At 51.8% G+C, this 17,130-nt stretch overlaps 1 protein-coding gene across 2 annotated transcripts; it reads left to right on the forward strand.

Moving 5' to 3' along the window:
* Positions 1-4,610: 4,610 nt before the first annotated feature.
* On the forward strand, positions 4,611-11,078 carry LOC105509012 (cytochrome P450 11B2, mitochondrial). Of its 2 annotated transcripts, XM_011938101.1 has the most exons (9): positions 4,611-4,852; positions 5,239-5,394; positions 7,212-7,411; positions 7,549-7,752; positions 8,040-8,194; positions 9,007-9,173; positions 9,572-9,650; positions 9,727-9,924; positions 10,379-11,078. In XM_011938101.1, exons 1-9 carry the CDS (start codon positions 4,614-4,616, stop codon positions 10,490-10,492), a joined length of 1,512 nt encoding a protein of 503 aa, XP_011793491.1. In that variant the 5' UTR covers positions 4,611-4,613; the 3' UTR covers positions 10,493-11,078. The 2 variants fall into 2 exon arrangements, with proteins under 2 accessions (XP_011793491.1, XP_011793492.1); XM_011938102.1 differs by lacking the exon at positions 9,727-9,924 and having other exon boundaries at positions 4,614-4,852; positions 10,379-10,492.
* Positions 11,079-17,130: the final 6,052 nt, after the last annotated feature.

Here is a 17,130-nt window from a genome sequence, read left to right on the forward strand (position 1 = left end):
CCGCGGTCGGCCCTTTCTGCCTGTGGGATGGTGCAAGTTGAAAGGTTTCCTAACTCGGTCCCACTTCATCGGACACAGGCGAGATGATGGGGTCCACGCAGACACTGTCTTGCTTGTGAGAGCTTTGCCCGGGAACTCTGCAGTGCTGTGTGGGGTGGGACGCACACCCTCCCTGGGCCCATGAAGTCCTGGGGATGCGTGGCTGTGTGAGCAGTGAGAATGGAAGGCCCCTTCCTCTAGGCTGGCCCCAGGCCACAGCTACCACAGGGCAGTCCAGCCTCACTCTGGCCTCGGCTGGTGTGGCAATGCGGGCTCTGACCTGCCTCAGGGTGCCCCAGGGCGCCATTCCCAGGGCATCAGGAACCCTGTCGTCCTCCCCCATGGCCAGGTGCCACCCCGCTAGACTTGGAGTGAGTGCCTTTCCAAGGGAGGGTGGACAGGCAGTGCCGGGTCCCACTGATCTGTCCTCCCAAGGGAAGGCGGGGGCCTTGCCGGACAGTATCAGCGAGGGGGACCAGCAGCTCAGGCCTGGCAGGGCAAGCGACCAGGCGTGTTCCCCTACCCAACTCAACTCGGTCATCATAGGCCCCTCATGGCTCTATGAAGCTGAACTACCGACAACACGTTTTAGGACGGAAAAGGGGGATGTGAGCCGCTGTCACAGGGCCCCTGCCTGGACGAGGACAGACGCAGGCAGGCGCTGCTCATCTTCCAGCCTGGGTGTGGCTCCCAGCACCCGGCCTCTCGTGGTCTCCTGGGTATTCCCTGCTCCTTAGCTGGACCAGTGAGGTCAGCCCACACCCGGCCTCGGACATGTTTTCATCTCCTTCTGCGCCCCCTTTTGCCCTTGGGGACTCACGGAATTGCCCTGAGAGGACTGAGCCCCTCACTGGGAGGGGCCCGTGTGGGCTCTTGTTCCTGCTGCATGCACCCAGCATAGGGCCTGGAAGAGGAGGCGAAATGCCGTGGGGTAATTTGGGAAGTGCAGCCCTCCGCCCTTCCTTCCTGTGTGGGACCTTGCTCCAAGGAGATGAGTAATCCAAGGTCCAACCTTTGCGTCCAGTTCAGCATGCTAGGAACTTAAAGTTGTTAATTCATCCTAACAAGAAAAAAAGGAAAAAAAATTCCCCAAATCAGTAAGTCTTCTCAGATTCCTAAGAGAAGTGAGACCACACAGCAAACTGCCACCACCAAGACTGGAGAGTCAGACAGGTGAATATGGAGAATTGCCACTCACCATGGGCTGGCTTCCTGGGGGCCAATGCCAGGGGAAAAAATCCAGAGCAATCCCAGAAGAGCTTCTGGGGCTCAGTGTGCACAAGCGTAAGAGCTAAGATCTGTCGGGAACCCGGGCACGAGGGCCCACTTACGTGAGTTTTCCCTACAGAATCTCTACGAGGTGCTCACCGCAAGTATCAGAAAAGTCTACATCAGGCAGCAAGAGAAGAAGAGCGGCCATGATGAAATACGCCAGACCATTCTGTTCTTAAAAAGGCCAGCCTTTCAGAGAGACTGTCTTGCCAGAGCCTAAGCTGCTGGGTTTTATCAGAGCTGAACTCTCTGGGAGAAGAGAGACATCCAACCCCAGCTCATGTCGCCTGCCACCTGTGAGAAGAGCCACACAGAGCCCCAGCCCTTACTGGGCATCCTGTCTCATTTAAGTCAAGGAAACACTGAGAAGCCCTTGTAATGTTCACGGGCTGGGGACACAGGCTCACTGAGTCTCAGACTTACTCACAGGACCACAGCACACTCCCCTCCCCGCACCTTACCCCCGAGTCATCAAAGGCCTTTTTGCAGCAGTTTCTTTTATGCAGTATATGATGTCCGGGGTTTAACAAAAATATGATACAGCATACTAAAAGGCAAAAGCCATAGTTTGAAGCGATGGAGTAAATATTAGAACCAGGCTCAGATATGGCAAGGACCTGGAATGATCAGCTGGGAATTTTAAACAACTGTGATGAATATGCTAAGGACCCTCATGGAAAAGTAGACAACGCACAAGACCAGATGGGGAAGGTGGATATCGAGATGAACATTCCAAGGATGAGTAAAAAAATAAATTCTGGAGATCAAAAACACTGTGACAGAAACAAAGTGTGCCTGAGATAGGCTTACAAGGAGACCGAACACTGCTGAGGGAAGAATCTCCGAGCTTGAGAATATGTCAATGGAAACTGCAAGCTGAAAAGCAAGGAGAAGAAAGACTGAAGAAAATGGAACAGAACACCGAGGACTGGGAAACAACTACTGATGGGTAACATTCACCAAATGGGGACACTGGAAGGAGGAAAAACGAAAGGAACAGAAGAAATACGTGAATCAATAATGATTAATGTCAAACACCAAACCACAGATTCAAGCAGCTCAGAGAACACCAAGCGGAAAACAAAACAACACAAACATTTCCACCTAAGCATATCATATTCAAACTCCGGAAAAATCAAAGATGAAAAGGAAACCAGAGGTTGGGTGGGGGACAGTTTGTCTACACAGGAGCAAAGCTAAGAATTATATTGGACTTACCCTCAGAAACCACGCAAGCAAGAAGATAGTGGAGGGAAACATGTCAAGTGTTAGAAGAAAAAAGAAAATACATTCACCTGGAATTCTGCATCCTGTGAAATTATCCTTCAAAAGTGAATGTAAATATTTTCTCAGGTAGATAAATATTGAGGGAATTTGTTGCCAATAGAACTGACTTGCCAGAAATGTTTTTTAAAAGTTCTGCAGAGAGAAAGAAAATGATACAGGTCAGCAACCTTGATCTACATAAAGAAAGGAAGAGCATTTCAGAAGGAATCAGTAAAGAGAAAACGAAGCCTTTTATTTTTTCTTAATCTTAATTGATCTAAGAGTTTGCTAAAACAAAACAATGACAACAAAAATAGGCCGGGCACGGTGGCTGACGCCTGTAATCCCAGCACTTTGGGAGGCCGAGGTGGGCAGATCACCTGAGGTCAGGAGTTCGACACCAGCCTGGCCAACATGGTGAAACCCTGTGTCTACTAAAAATACAACATTAGCCAGGCATGGTGGTGCACGCCTGTAATCCCAGCTACTTGGGAGGCTGAGGCAGGATAATTGCTTGAACCCGGGAGACAGAGGTTGCAATGAGCCGAGATCATGCCATTGTACTCTAGCCTGGGTGACGGAGTGAGACTCTGTCTCAAAAATAAATAAATACATAAATACATAAACAAACATACATAAATAAAAGTCAGAATGTATATTTGATGATCATAGTTATGTATATGTGAAATGAAGGACAGCAATGATACAAGGAAGGGGTGAGTAGAATTAAAAATATCTTATTATTTATTTTATTTTGAGATGGAGTCTTGCTTTGCTGCCCAGGCTAGAGTGCAGTGGGATGATCTTGGCTCACTGCAACCTCCGCCTCCCTGATTCAAGCATTCATCTTGCCTCACCTGCCAAGTAGCTGAGATTACAGGCATGCGCCACCACACTTGGCTAATTTTGTATTTTTAGTAGAGACAGGGTTTCGTCACGTTGGCCAGGATGGTCTTGAACTCCTGACCTCAGGTGATCCACCCGCATCGGCCTCCCAAAGTGCTGGGATGACAGACATGAGCCACTATGCCCTGCTTAGGAATATCTGATGATTGTACTTGCGTTACCTCTGAAGCTGTATAGTGTTATATGAAAGTGGACTCGGAGGATGAATTTTAAGTGTACATTGCAAACTCTAGGGCAACCACTAAAGAAGTGAGATCCAGCCTCTAGAAAAAAAAAAAAAAAGGAAATGAGCTATCAAGCCATGAAAAGAGATGGAGGAACCTTACATGCATATCACTAACTGAGATAAGTCACTTTGAAAAGGCTACAAACTGTGTCATTCCAACTATACAACATTTTGGAAAAGGCAAAAGCATGGTGATGACGAAAAGATCGGAGATGCCAGAGGCTGGGGCAGGACGGGTGAGCAGGTAGAGCATGGGTTTCTTTTCCCTCTTTTTAAGGCAGTGAGAATACTGGTAGGATCCTGCAAGGAGGGATACAAATCACATACACTTGTCAAAATCCACAGAATGTTCACCACCAGGTGGAGACCCCATGTCAATCTAGGACCCTGATTGATAACAACGTATCCAGATTCCTCACATGGAACCAGCGCGCTCCCATGGTGCAGGATATGCCTGTGTCACGGCAGGGGCTACATGGAAATTTTCTGCAGTTTTGGATCAAATTTGCAATGAACTAAATCTGTGGTATAAAAATAAAGTCTATTAAAAGAATCCAAGGCCCCCTCTCATCTCACGATAAGATAAAGTCCCCATCCATTTTGCTCCTTTCAGTCCTGGAGAAAGGAGAGGCCACGTCCCACCACCTGCCACCAGCATGGACCCCCGTCCAGACCCCACGCATCTTCTCAGCATCCTCAGACCAGCAGGACTTGCAGCAATAGTGGATTAGGCACCTGACTTCTCCTTCATCTACCTTTGGCTGGGGGCCTCCAGCCTTGACCTTCGCTCTGAGAGTTTCAGGCAGGTCCAGAGCCAGTTCTCCCATGACGTGATCTGTTTCCAGGGCAGGTTCCCGGGTGAGATAAAAGGATTTGGGCTGAACAGGGTGGAGAGAGCATTGGAATGGCACTCAGGGCAAAGGCAGAGGTGTGCATGGCAGCACCCTGGCTGTCCCTGCAAAGGGCACAGGCACTAAGCACTAGAGCCTCTCGGGCCCCCAGTACGGTGCTGCCCTTTGAAGCCATACCCCAGCGTCCAGGCAACAGGTGGCTGAGGCTGCTGCAGATCTGGAGGGAGCAGGGTTATGAGCACCTGCACCTGGAGGTGCACGAGACCTTCCAGGAGCTGGGGCCCATTTTCAGGTAAAGCCCTCCCTGGCCCTCGCTGGGAACACCCAGAGCCCTGCCCCTGCTGCCCAGGACCCTGTGGGGCACACAGCACTGCCGTTCCCAGCAGGCCCTGGCACTCTGCATCCTTTGGTGGATGGGGAGGGAGTGCAGCATGTGCTGGTCTGTGGCTCTGCCAGTGCAGGGGATGGTGCAGAGCAAACCCCAGCTCGCTGCAGAGAGGGCAGGACTCAGAGGCACTAAAGTTGGGAGGTTTCGGGGAGCCAGCAGGAGGGCTTCAGCTGTGACGCCGCTAATCCAGGAGCGGGGAGGGTGGACAGGAGACACTTCGGATTGGAACTTCAGGGTGGGGTCAGGGGGACATGACCCCATGCAGCAGGGCCTTGTGCCTGGCCCCACAGGTACCACTTGGGAGGACCACGCATGGTGTGTGTGATGCTGCCGGAGGACGTGGAGAAGCTGCAGCAGGTGGACAGCCTGCATCCCCACAGGATGAGCCTGGAACCCTGGGTGGCCTACAGAAAACATCGTGGGCACAAATGTGGCGTGTTCTTGCTGTGAGGGGCAAGAGCTGGGAGCTGGGAGCAGGGTGGGCAGCCTGGGTGTGGTGGGGAGGTGAGAGGCAGGACCCGAAAGCACATCCACTCTGAGCCTGTGTGGTGGGCTGTGAGGGTGAGCACCCAGCCCGGAGGATGGCCATCCCGTGGGGTCACGTCTGCCCTGCAGCTGGGGGAAGCAGGGCAGTGGTGGAGAAATGGGCACGGGCACCTCTGCAGAGGAGAGGCTGCAGAGCAATGAGCCCTTCTGTGTAGTGAGAACCCGCTCTGCACCGACCTCGGCGGCTTCTTTCTCTTGTGGTCTGGGGACTCTCCTTCCCACAGGTCAGAAAACTGAGGTCCTGAGAAGGGGACTCCCACCAGCCCAGGTCACAGGCTGTGAGTGCTGAGCCTGGTGTTCACCAGGGCCGCAGCCTCCCTCAGGGCGCTCATGGTCCCTATAGTTCTGGTAAACCTTGTGATGGGGACAGTCCTGGGCAGGAGGCAGGTGGGGACGCAGGTGGCTGGTGGCTCCCTTGTTCTCAGAAGCAAGGCACGAGGTGGGGCGGTTGATGGCACTGGGGAGGATGTTTCCTGGCCCATGGAGAGGGTGGCACCTGGTCAGGTGGACAGGGAGAGGCTGGTACTTGAAGTCGGTCACTTGCAGGGATGTTGCCATTAGGATGGGGGAAGGACTGGACAAGGATGTCACAGTGGCGACAGCCCCCACTCCATGGCAGGAAAGGAATTCTCTTGGGAATACCGGGATTTAGGTAAAAGGGCACCGGTGGTTCAGGGTCTTCACTGAGGCTGGCCTATAGACAGCATCTGGGTGGGAGTCAGACCCAGGAATGCAGTCCAGGAGGCTGGGTGCACATAACAGAAGGAGAGTGCTCCTGTGTGTGTGCGTGTCTCGCATCTGTGCACATGCTGTGTGTTACTCTGCACCTGCATTTGCACATGTGTGTGCATGTGCATGTACACAAGTGTCTGTGTGTGCATGTATGAGGTGTGGTGTGTGTGCACGGGTGTCTCTATGTGTGCATGTGCAGGTGCCGGCATGGGTGTAGTGTCTGTGCACACGTGTACATGTGTCTCTTCACACACGTGTGTTGAGGTCTTGCACGGGCACACGTGTGCATGTGCATCTTCTGTCTGTCATCACTGTCAACTCGGGACAGCAGCCAGCTGGACATAAACAAAGGAGTTTTGCAGGAATGTGACTGAGAGGGGAAATTCCTCCCCACCATTCCCTGGGGGCATCCATGGAGCCCCAAGGCACTCTGGGTGTGGGTGAGGATGGCATGAGGCACAGAGCTCGGTTCCTGCCCCGCAGAAGATGCAGATATTTCACAGAGGCAGGCAGAGGCTGCTGCCCCAGAGGCACTGTGCCCGGGGCAGGGAAGGGCGGAGAGGAGAGGGCAGCCAGGGTCTCTCCCCTTGGAACACTGTGTGGGCGAGATGGGGAAAGCTTGAAACCAGAGATCACCTCCTCCTCAGGAGAAAAGCCCTCCCCTCCCACTACAGGGAGGGCCTGCATGGGTGAGGTGGTGCCAGCCTTGGGGTGCCAGGTACTGGGAATGACCTCAGTTGCCTCCTCAGCACCTGTGGGCAGAAGCTACCGTCTTACCCCTGCTTAGACCTGAGTGGTCTTTGCCCAGCACCTGGAGGAGGCTCTGAGAAAAGGCTGCAGCTTGAACACAAACAGGCAGCTTCCGCCAGGGCCCCCAGTCAGCTCCCTACAGGTCGATTCCCCTCGGGGATAAGGAGGATGGGATACGGGTCAGGGCCTGTGTGTTTCTGGGGCGGCCTCACAAGCTCTGCCCTGGCCTCTGTAGGAATGGGCCTGAATGGCGCTTCAATCGATTGCGGCTGAACCCAGATGTGCTGTCACCCAAGGCCGTGCAGAGGTTCCTCCCGATGGTGGATGCGGTGGCCAGGGACTTCTCCCAGGCCCTGAGGAAGAAGGTGCTGCAGAACGCCAGGGGCAGCGTGACCCTGGACGTCCAGCCCAGTATCTTCCACTACACCATAGAAGGTGTGGGCCAGGAGGGAAGGTCCAGCCTCAGAGACCCTGGAGTGGCCAGGGACGGGGACGGGGGGCTGGAGGGAGTGGGGGGAGGCAGCCCGGAGGCCTGGGGCTTCCTTGTGCTCAGCAGTGCATCCTCCCCGCAGCCAGCAACTTAGCTCTTTTTGGAGAGCGGCTGGGCCTGGTTGGTCACAGCCCCAGCTCTGCCAGCCTGAACTTCTTCCATGCCCTGGAGGTCATGTTCAAATCCACCGTCCAGCTCATGTTCATGCCCAGGAGCCTGTCTCGCTGGACCAGCCCCAAGGTGTGGAAGGAGCACTTTGAGGCCTGGGACTGCATCTTCCAGTACGGTGAGGCCAGGGACCCAGGCAGTGCTATGGGGAAGGGACACCATGGGGGCCCAGTTTCTCCCTCTCCACCACCCAGCAGGGAATGGACGCCACTGGGAGGGGCCGGGGATTACTCACTTTCCTGCCAGGGAGATTGGGAGTGAGTCTGGGGCTGGGCTGGGCTGATCCGGAGAATTTGGTGTGAGAGCAGGGAGACTTGGGTGTTGGGGCAGGCTGGGCAGGAGGAGGACCCTGAAGGACGCTTCCCAGCACCAAGGTGTGAGGGCTGTCTCCTGCTCCCCGGACAGGCGACAACTGTATCCAGAAAATCTATCAGGAACTGGCTTTCAGCCGCCCTCAACACTACACAGGCATCGTGGCGGAACTCCTGTTGAATGCAGAACTGTCACTAGAAGCCATCAAGGCCAACTCTATGGAACTCACTGCAGGGAGCGTGGACACGGTCAGGCCGACAACCAGCCCCACCCAGGGAGGGTGATGCCAAGCCTGCCTCCCAGGCAGTGCCTGCCAATGCCACATGGCACCCACGTGCCCCATCCCCAGGCTACGGGCCCCACATTTCTGTTGCCCTCAGCCTTCCCCCTCCATTTATTAAGGGATGAGATTTGCAGGGGAGGGGAAACGTGAGCTACCCCTCACAGGAGACAGAGTTTGCGGTTACCTGTGTGGGGAACATGCTCCAGGCTGGAAGAAAGTTGGATGAGGCCCTGGACACACAGCAGCTCAGTCCCCATTGGAAAGCTCTGGGTGTACAAGGAGAAGGAGGGTTGAGAAGTGGCTGGAGGACTCCGCAGGGCACCCTTCCCAGTGTGCCTGGTCACCCGGGGCCAGAAATGGAGATCCATGGGAGGGCAGGGTTGTGGGGAAGACAGCAGCACAGGCTCCAGCCAGTGCAGCGGGGCCTGTGAGTGCCCCGTGGGGAGAACCCAATGGAAGCAGAGGGAGCTGGGGCTCCAGGACTCCCTGGCTGATGCTGAGGTTTGGCCCCCCTGTCCTAATGGTGGCTGTGAGAACCCACCCTGAAGTGGCTGCAGGGGACCTGGGCCTTGGTGGAGTTGGGGGTCACCTTTCCCTGAAGAAGTCAGGGAAACTGGCCCAAGTGGTCATCAAGGTTTCAGATCCAGGGTCCCAGGGCTCTGTCGTGCTCAGGGCATGCATGTCTCCACCCCTCACAAGGAGGTTGTCCTGGGAGGGGTGTCCCGGGGGCTGAGTCCTCCTGTGCAAGGTCTGACCCTGCAGCCGTGGCTCCTGTAGACTGCGTTTCCGTTGCTGATGACACTCTTTGAGTTGGCTCGGAACCCCGACGTGCAGCAGGCCCTGCGCCAGGAGAGCCTGGCCGCCGCCGCCAGCATCAGTGAACATCCCCAGAAGGCAACCACCGAGCTGCCCTTGCTGCGGGCGGCCCTCAAGGAGACCTTGAGGTGGGTGCTAGCTGAGCCCTCCCTGTGGCCCTGGCCCCCTGCTGGAGAGCAGCCCCACTGGGTGGTGGCAGACAGAAGCTGGGCTGATAAGCAGCGTCACCCAGCAGCCCATTCCCCCTGCACCTGCTCTTCCTCTCCCTCAAGGACAGGGAGCTCTTCTTCCTCTGGAATCTCTCTTCAATGCCCTGGGATTAACGTGGGGCGTGTCCTTCTGGGCTTGGGGCTGCTCAGGTTAGGGGAGATTTGGCCGGCTCAGCAGGTGCCAGGAAGCACTTCCTCACGACCTGGGCTTCCCGTGGGCCGGGGACCTCTAGCGGGGTCTTGGGTAGGAAGGCTGCAGAGGGCACGGGAAGCCCCGTCCAGCTGAGGACCCTTTCTGTGGATGCCCCCACCTCCAGGCTCTACCCTGTGGGTCTGTTTTTGGAGCGAGTGGTGAGCTCAGACTTGGTGCTTCAGAACTACCACATCCCAGCTGGGGTGAGTGAGCCCCACACCCCTCCAGCTGAGAACCTCCCTCCCCAATTATTCCCTGATCCCCGCTCTGCTTCCGCAGACATTGGTGCAGGTTTTCCTCTACTCGCTGGGTCGCAACCCCGCCGTGTTCCCGAGGCCTGAGCGCTATAATCCCCAGCGCTGGCTAGACATCAGGGGCTCTGGAAAGAACTTCCACAACGTGCCCTTTGGCTTTGGCATGCGCCAGTGCCTGGGGCGGCGCCTGGCAGAAGCGGAGATGCTGCTGCTGCTGCACCATGTAAGCAGGCCTGGGGCGGGGGCGGGACCTAGGCAGCAGAGGCGGGGCCTGCACACTGGGGGCGGGGTTTGCATGATGTGATTGACATCTGGGAACCGGATGGGGCCTTGGTTGGTTGAGGTCGGCGTGACCAGGGAGGGTCTGTGTTGAGCAAGACAGTGAAGGGTCTGGGTGAGGTTGCTTCTAAACAGTGAGGTGGGGACTAGGGGAGTAGGGTGGAGCCTGTGCAGGATAATGGGGAGTCTATACAGGATAATGGGGCTTGGGCAAGACCTGGGTAGCATTCATTCTGGGCCTGGTCTGTAAGGTGGGGCTGGCCAGGAATGGGATATGTTGGGGCCCAGGCTGCTGCTCACCCTTCAGCATAATTGTTGCACCTGGGAGGATGGGCGGAAGCTGCCCCAGGTCCGTGGGCTGCTGACCAGGCCAGATGGAAACCTGGCCTCTGTCCTAGGTGCTGAAACACTTCCTGGTGGAGACACTAACCCAAGAGGATATAAAGATGGTCTACAGCTTCATATTGAGGCCCGGCACGTTCCCCCTCCTCACTTTCAGAGCGATCAACTAGTCGTGCCTCTGCACCCAGGGTTCCAGCCTGGCCACCAGCCTCCCTCTGCCTGACCTCAGGCTACCCGTCTTCTCTCCCACGTGCACAGCCTCCTGAGTCACCCCTCTGTCCAGCCAGTTCCTGCATAAATGGAGCTCCCCAGGGCCTGCAGGACGGGGGCTTTCCAGGTTTACCAAACAGCAAGGCCAGGGCCCAGCTGGGGATGATCTTGCTGGCAGGGCCTGACCTTGTCCCCAGCCCCACCTGGCCCCTTCTCCAGCAAGCAGTGCCCTCTGGACTGCTTGACTCTACCCCTCCCAGCGCTGGCTCCAGGCTCCTCGTGTGGCCATGCGAGGGCACCGTGATTCTGTCCCTTGCCCTCCTGCCTACTCTCACATGTCCCTGTTCCTCTCCCCCGGCCACGGCCTCTGTGCAGACTGTGTCAGAGTCATTACGCGGGATCCCAGCAGCTCAGAGTGCAGTCAAGCTCCCCCATGCAGCCTGCCTCCCCGGCAGCTTGAGCATGCCCCGAGCTCTCTGAAAGTTGTCACCTGGAACAGGGTCCTGCAGGGTAGAGTAAAAAGGCCCCTGTGGTCACTTGTCCTGACACATCCCCACTTTCAAGTGACACAACTGAGTCTCGAGGGACGCGTGTTCCCAGCTGATCGTGTCAACCACATGTTCCAGGCCTCGTCTTTCATGGACCAGGCCTCGTTCCAGCAGCGAGTGTTGGGTCCTCTGCTTCCCATGCTGTCCCCTGGGGAAGGTCCTGAGGATGCTGTGAGGAGATGGAAGGGTCATGTGGGGTGGGAATCTTGGGTGTGGTTCCAGAAATGTTTCTGGCAACAGGAGAGACAGGATTGGGCCAACAAGGACTCAGATGCCTTTTATTCACTCATTTCTCTGGTTGATACGGAGCCATGCCATGTGCCACGACCTGGGGTGGGCACAGGGAGGCTGCAGTTCCCAACATGGACCTGTCTTGGGCCTCATGTGCTCCTAATCCAGCAGAGAGAGCTGACTCCTCCTGAACGGGCCACTCCACAGTGCTCCCGTGCAGGGAGAGGAAACGCCCAGCCAGATCGTCTTTATCCCCTGGGACTTTCACTGGGGCAAAGATCTCAGCAGCCAGTTCATGGTGGCTGATGAGGATCAGAGCATTTGTTTCCCCATGGAGGGGGAAATACTTAGGTAATCATTCCAGGTGTGTTCAGTAGTTCTGGGACTCAGCGCCTCAGGCCAGTCACCCTGTGATCACAGGTCGCTTCCCCTCCCTGGGCAATGCAGCGCAGCCTGGGAAAGGAATGAGGGAGGAGCGAGGTGCACAGACCTCAGAGGTGGCTTTCTTGTTTATGGGGCTCTCACAGATACTCGTCCAACTCCCCTAGTCAGCACCAGACCATGGGATCCTAAAATAAACCTTGGAAAAATATTTTAAAGCCTTTTATCTCAAAATTATTATAGATACATTCCAATTTGTTGACATATATATATACAGACGGGTCCCCCACACCCTTCACACAGCCTTCCACTGTCAGCAGCTTGCATTTATATAGAACAGTCTTCAAAACAGGAAACTGACAGTGGCACGATTCACTGAGCTTATTCAGAACTTACCAGTGAAATGTGTGCCTGTGTGTGCGTGTGTGTGTGTATAATTGCATGCAACTCTGTCCCATACGTAACTTTTTGCAGTTTTTAAATGTAGGCTTAATTCTTACTCAGTTGTGGTGAGGCCCACAGGCCAGGAGACCACTGTGGTTGAAAAAACAGTCTGCTACTGACAGCGTGCAGTGGCAGGGCTGTTCTTGACATCATGACCACATTGCAAGCATCCGGGTCAATCTGGAGGCAGAGGTTTTAGTTCTTCCAGGGGGAGGAACCAGTGAAAGCAGGGTAGGCAGGCTTGGGACTGATTGCTTTGCATGATTACCCAGGGTTCCGAGTCACGGGGACTGTCTCTGGCTGTCTGGTGCCTGACTCTGGGGGGATCTGTGCAGGGGAGCTGTGGCCTGGAGTGTGTGAGCCCTGTGGAGAAGGTGGCTGGCACAGGGCTTGCCCTGGTGAGACTTCACAGGAAAGGCATTCACTGGGGGGACCTTGACCATCTGTAGTAATTGGCCTGCCCTGGGAGGGCATCCTTTCCAGGATGCAAACCCAGAAAGGCATCAGAAGCACAGAAAATAAAAAGGATGATTACATGATTGGCCTGGTGATGCTTGGATGTCATATTGAGAAAGCGCTAGGGTCATGAGAGATGAGACATTACAGAGCAGGGTGTAAGATGCCCTAAACAGCAGGAAGACTTTAAATACACATATGAGTAGAAGGAGGGAGCACAAAGCACAAGGGATCTTTGTAGGTGGTCCGTAATTCGGCTCTCCGTGAATATGCTATTAGCCAATGAAGTAGATCTGAAATTTCCAGAGTCTCTAACAGTATCTGGGTGGGGTTGCAAAGTGTATTTAAAAGTGTGATTATGTATATATTCGTATGTACAACATGATTTTATTTTATTTTATTAAAATTGCTTTTATTTCCGTAGGTTATTGGGGAACAGGTAGTGTTTGGTTACAAGAGTAAGTTCTTTAGTGGTGATTTGTGAGATTTTGGTGCAGCCATCACCCGAGCAGTATACATTGCACCGTATTTGTAGTCTTTTATCCCTCACCCTTTTCCCACCCTTTCTCCCTGAGTTCCCAAAGTCCATTGTATCATTCTTATGCCTTTGCATTCTCGTAGCTTGGCCCCAACTTACGAGTGAGAACATACGATGCTTGGTTTCCCATTCCAGAGTTACTTCACTCAGCATAATTCCAGATCACTGTGAATGCTATGAATTCATTCTTTTTTATGGTTGAGCAGTATTCCAATATATATATATATATATATGCACAGTTTCTTTATCCACTCATTGATTGATGGGTGTTTGGGTTGGTTCCACATTTTTGCACTTCCAAATTGTGCTGCTGTAAACATGCGTGTGCAAGTATCTTTCTTGTATAATGACTTCTTTTCTTTTGAGTGGATACCCAGTGATGGGATTGCTGGATCAAATGGTAGTTCTACTTTTAGTTCTTTAAGAAATCTCCACACTGTTTTCCACAGTGGCTGTGCTAGTTTACACTTCCACCAGTAGTTAGAAGTGTTCCCCGTTCATTGCATCCATGCCAACATCTATTTTTTCTATTTTTTGATTATGACCATTCTTGCAGGAGTAAGATGGTATCGCATTGTGGTTTTGATTTGCATTTCCCTGATCATTAGTGATGTTGAGCATTTTTTCTTATGTTTGTTGGCCATTTGTATATCTTCTTTTGAGAATTGTCTATTCATGTCCTTAGCCCACTATTTGACGGGTTGGTTTGTTTCTTTCTTGCTAATTTGTTTGAGTTGACTATAGATTCTGGATATTAGTCCTTTGTCAGATGTATAGATTGTGAAGATTTTCTCCCACTCTGTGGGTTGCCTGTTTACTCTGCTGACTGTTCCTTCTGCAGTACAACAGCTCTTTAGTTTAATTAAGTCCCAGCTATTTATCTTTGTGTTTATTGTATTTGCTTTTGGGTTCTTGGTCATGAAATCCTTGCCTAAGCCAATGTCTAGAAGGGTTTTTCCAATGTTATCTTCTGGAATTTGTATAGTTTCAGGTCTTAGATTTAAGTCTTTGATCTATCTTGAGTCGATTTTTGTGTAAGGTGAAAGATGAGGACTCAGTCTCATTTTCCTACATGTGGCTTGCCAATTATCCCAGCACTATTTGTTGAATAGGGTGCCTTTTCCTCACTTTATGTTTTTGTTCGCTTTGTTGAAGGTCAGTTGGCTGTAACTATTTGGGTTTATTTCTGGGTTCTCTATTCTGTTCCATTGGTCTATGTGCCTACTTTTATACCAGTACCATGCTGTTTTGGTGACTATGGCCTTATAGTATAGCTTGAAATAAGGTAATGTGATGCCTCCAGATTTGTTCTTTTTGATTAGTCTTGCTTTGGCTATGGGGGCCCTTTTTTGATTCCATAAGAGTTTTAGGACTGTTTTTCCTAGTTCTATGAAGAGTGGTTGGCATTTTGATGGGAATTGCATTGAATTTGTACAACATGATTTCAGTGCACTTGACAACTACACATATATTTGAATAATAATATTTGGTGTGTTGCTTGTATCAAGGTAGCAAGTTGATCAATTATGTTTTTGGAGGATAACAATTGGTAAATTAGTAAAGTATATGTAAGTATTAGTGACATTTGTGTGTAACCAAGGGAAAAGAGTGGTTGTGATGGTTAGAGATGCAGGGCAGAAGGTCATGGTAGGATCCTGGAGAGGATTGGTAGGAGAAGTTCCTGGAGAGTGAGTGGTCCTTTCCCTGGGGGTAAGATGTTGATGTGAGACAAGTACCTTCTGGGGAAAGCAATAATCTCCATTAATTTTCAGAGTGGCACAGAGAGTATGAACCTTTTCCAGGTGTCCCTTGGGCATGGGAGTGTAGGGGTGTGGGTGGTCCTGGAGATCAGGGATTTTATAAAGACCATGGGTGTTATAGGTGAGTTGTGTCTCCCAGAAGTTTCTGTGTTGAACTCCTAAGCCCAGGACCTCAGAATATTACTGTATTTGAAGACAGAGTCTTTAAAGAGATAAACAATGTGAAACCAGGTCACCGTGATAGACCCTAATCCAATATGACAGGTGTCCTTGGAGGAAAAAGGATTGGAACCCAGGCACAAACAGAGGGTGTCTCTGTGATGTGGTCTATAAGCCAAGGAGAGAAGCTTGAGCAGACACCATCCCCCCCAACACCTTCGTCTTAGTCTTCTAGCCTCTGGAATTGTGAAGAACAACTTTCTGTTGTTTAAGCCACCCAGTCCAGGTACTTTGTTATTGCAGCCAAAACAAGTCTTCTAGCCTCTGGAATTGTGAAGAACAACTTTCTGTTGTTTAAGCCACCCAGTCCAGGTACTTTGTTATTGCAGCCAAAACAAACTAACGTGATAGGCTAAGCAGTCAGAAAGCTGCAGAAACTCCTTACAATTGCTAAAACCAAAGAAAGAAAAGCAATCCATGTCCTGTGTCCAGTTCATGCCTTAGTGTAGCTGAACCCAGGCTCGGCTGCTTGACGCATGAAAACCAAACTCGAGAGACAAGAGTTGGTGGGAGGAAAAGCAGGGGTATTCAACAGCCAGCAACCTGAGCAGATGGCAGACTAGTGTCACCAAGACCATCTTAATACAGTGCAAATTTTAGGCTCTTTTTAGTTAAGGGAAAGGGGAAGAGGAGGGAGGTGTGATTGAGAGGTGACCCACGACCAGACTCCAGGAAGCCAGCAAGTGTCTGAGGAGGTTGAAAACTTCTTTGTCCTTGGTCAGGTCTCAACGCCCCTGTAAATCTTTAACAAAACATAGTTAGCTGTTTACATGTTTTTCCTTTGATCTCAGAGTTAGTTTTAAAAACTACATGACTGCTGTTTTTGTATTATTAACTCAGTGCTCTAAAATTATCCTCCCCCACGTGCAGGAATCGGTAAAGGCCCTTTAAACAAAAAATGGAGTGAGCTATGTGTGTTCACTTGTTGCTTCACTTTTAGATTAGGAAAGGCAGTCCACGAGCATTGCTGGGGAGCTGAGATTTTAGAGCCTGGGATGAAGTTGTGTCCTGAGTTGGGGGAGAAATCTTCTCCAATGGCGAGTTCTTGAGCTGAGGTGAGGTCCTCCAAGGCAATGTCATCTCCTGAGTGTTCTCCTGGGCCAGAGTGATGCCATCTGGGATGTGCAAGTGGCATTTTCTTTTTAGTGGATACCTGCTTGAGTTGATGTGGGTCTTGTGTTTATAGCTCTATGGTTTTATAATGAGCCTGAGGCTGAGCTCCAGCATTAATTGCTCTGTAGGGCAGGCCCACTTATTTGGTCAATTGCCACGGCCCTAAGCCTAAGTTGTGTGGTTAATGAAGGTCAAGCCATGGGGGCCTTTTGGTCATAAGGCTTTTATCAGCCAAACTCAAAGGCACGTGGTCCTCAGCACAGCCCCAGCAAGACAAGTGCTGAGGTCCACATTAGGAGGGCTGAGCCCTCCAGATTCCATTTAACAGACTTTTTGTTTATATTTTTTTGTTTCGATGAAGGTTTAGGCTCAAATGGGTCCTGTATGGGATGAGCAGATGCCTGACCTATGGTACAATCCATGGTTAATGGATCCCAGGAAACAATTCACCCCCCAGTCTGGTGGGCAACTCTCCTGGGATGAAGAGGGTTGGCAAACAAAGATCCAAAATTTACAAAGATGGGGGAGTCAACATAATAAGTTTTCCTCTACATGAAGGTGACACATATGCCCCTTTACAAATAAGAAAGGGAAACCGAAAAATTTAAAAACTTGGTGTGAGATGAGTCAGTCAAGCAGCCTGGAGTAAGAAGAGGTTAAGGCCTGGAACAACAGTATGATCCATGTCAGGGACATGATCCATGTTCTTCAGGGACATGTGACAGTATGATCCATGTCACAACCACTCTTTTTCTTTGGTTGCACACAAATACTACTAATATTTACATATACTTTGCTAATTTACCAATTGTTACACAGACTAGGATTTGAAAGAGCTGTTTGAGGAGAATATATTTCTATCAATTAAATTAAATTAAATTTGGGGGACATATCAGGGAAATGAAAGC

Source organism: Colobus angolensis, unplaced genomic scaffold (genome assembly GCF_000951035.1).
Source record: "Colobus angolensis palliatus isolate OR3802 unplaced genomic scaffold, Cang.pa_1.0 Scaffold17, whole genome shotgun sequence".
Taxonomy (NCBI): Eukaryota; Metazoa; Chordata; class Mammalia; order Primates; family Cercopithecidae; genus Colobus; species Colobus angolensis.

Excerpts from the sequence above, each read along its gene's own strand:
- LOC105509012 (XM_011938101.1), top strand. The coding sequence starts at position 4,614 with ATGGCACTCAGGGCAAAGGCAGAGGTGTGCATGGCAGCACCCTGGCTG. Across the intron at positions 4,853-5,238 it reads GAGCTGGGGCCCATTTTCAG|GTACCACTTGGGAGGACCAC; the intron begins GTAAAGCCCTCC and ends CTGGCCCCACAG. Across the intron at positions 9,925-10,378 it reads TGCTGCTGCTGCTGCACCAT|GTGCTGAAACACTTCCTGGT; the intron begins GTAAGCAGGCCT and ends CCTCTGTCCTAG.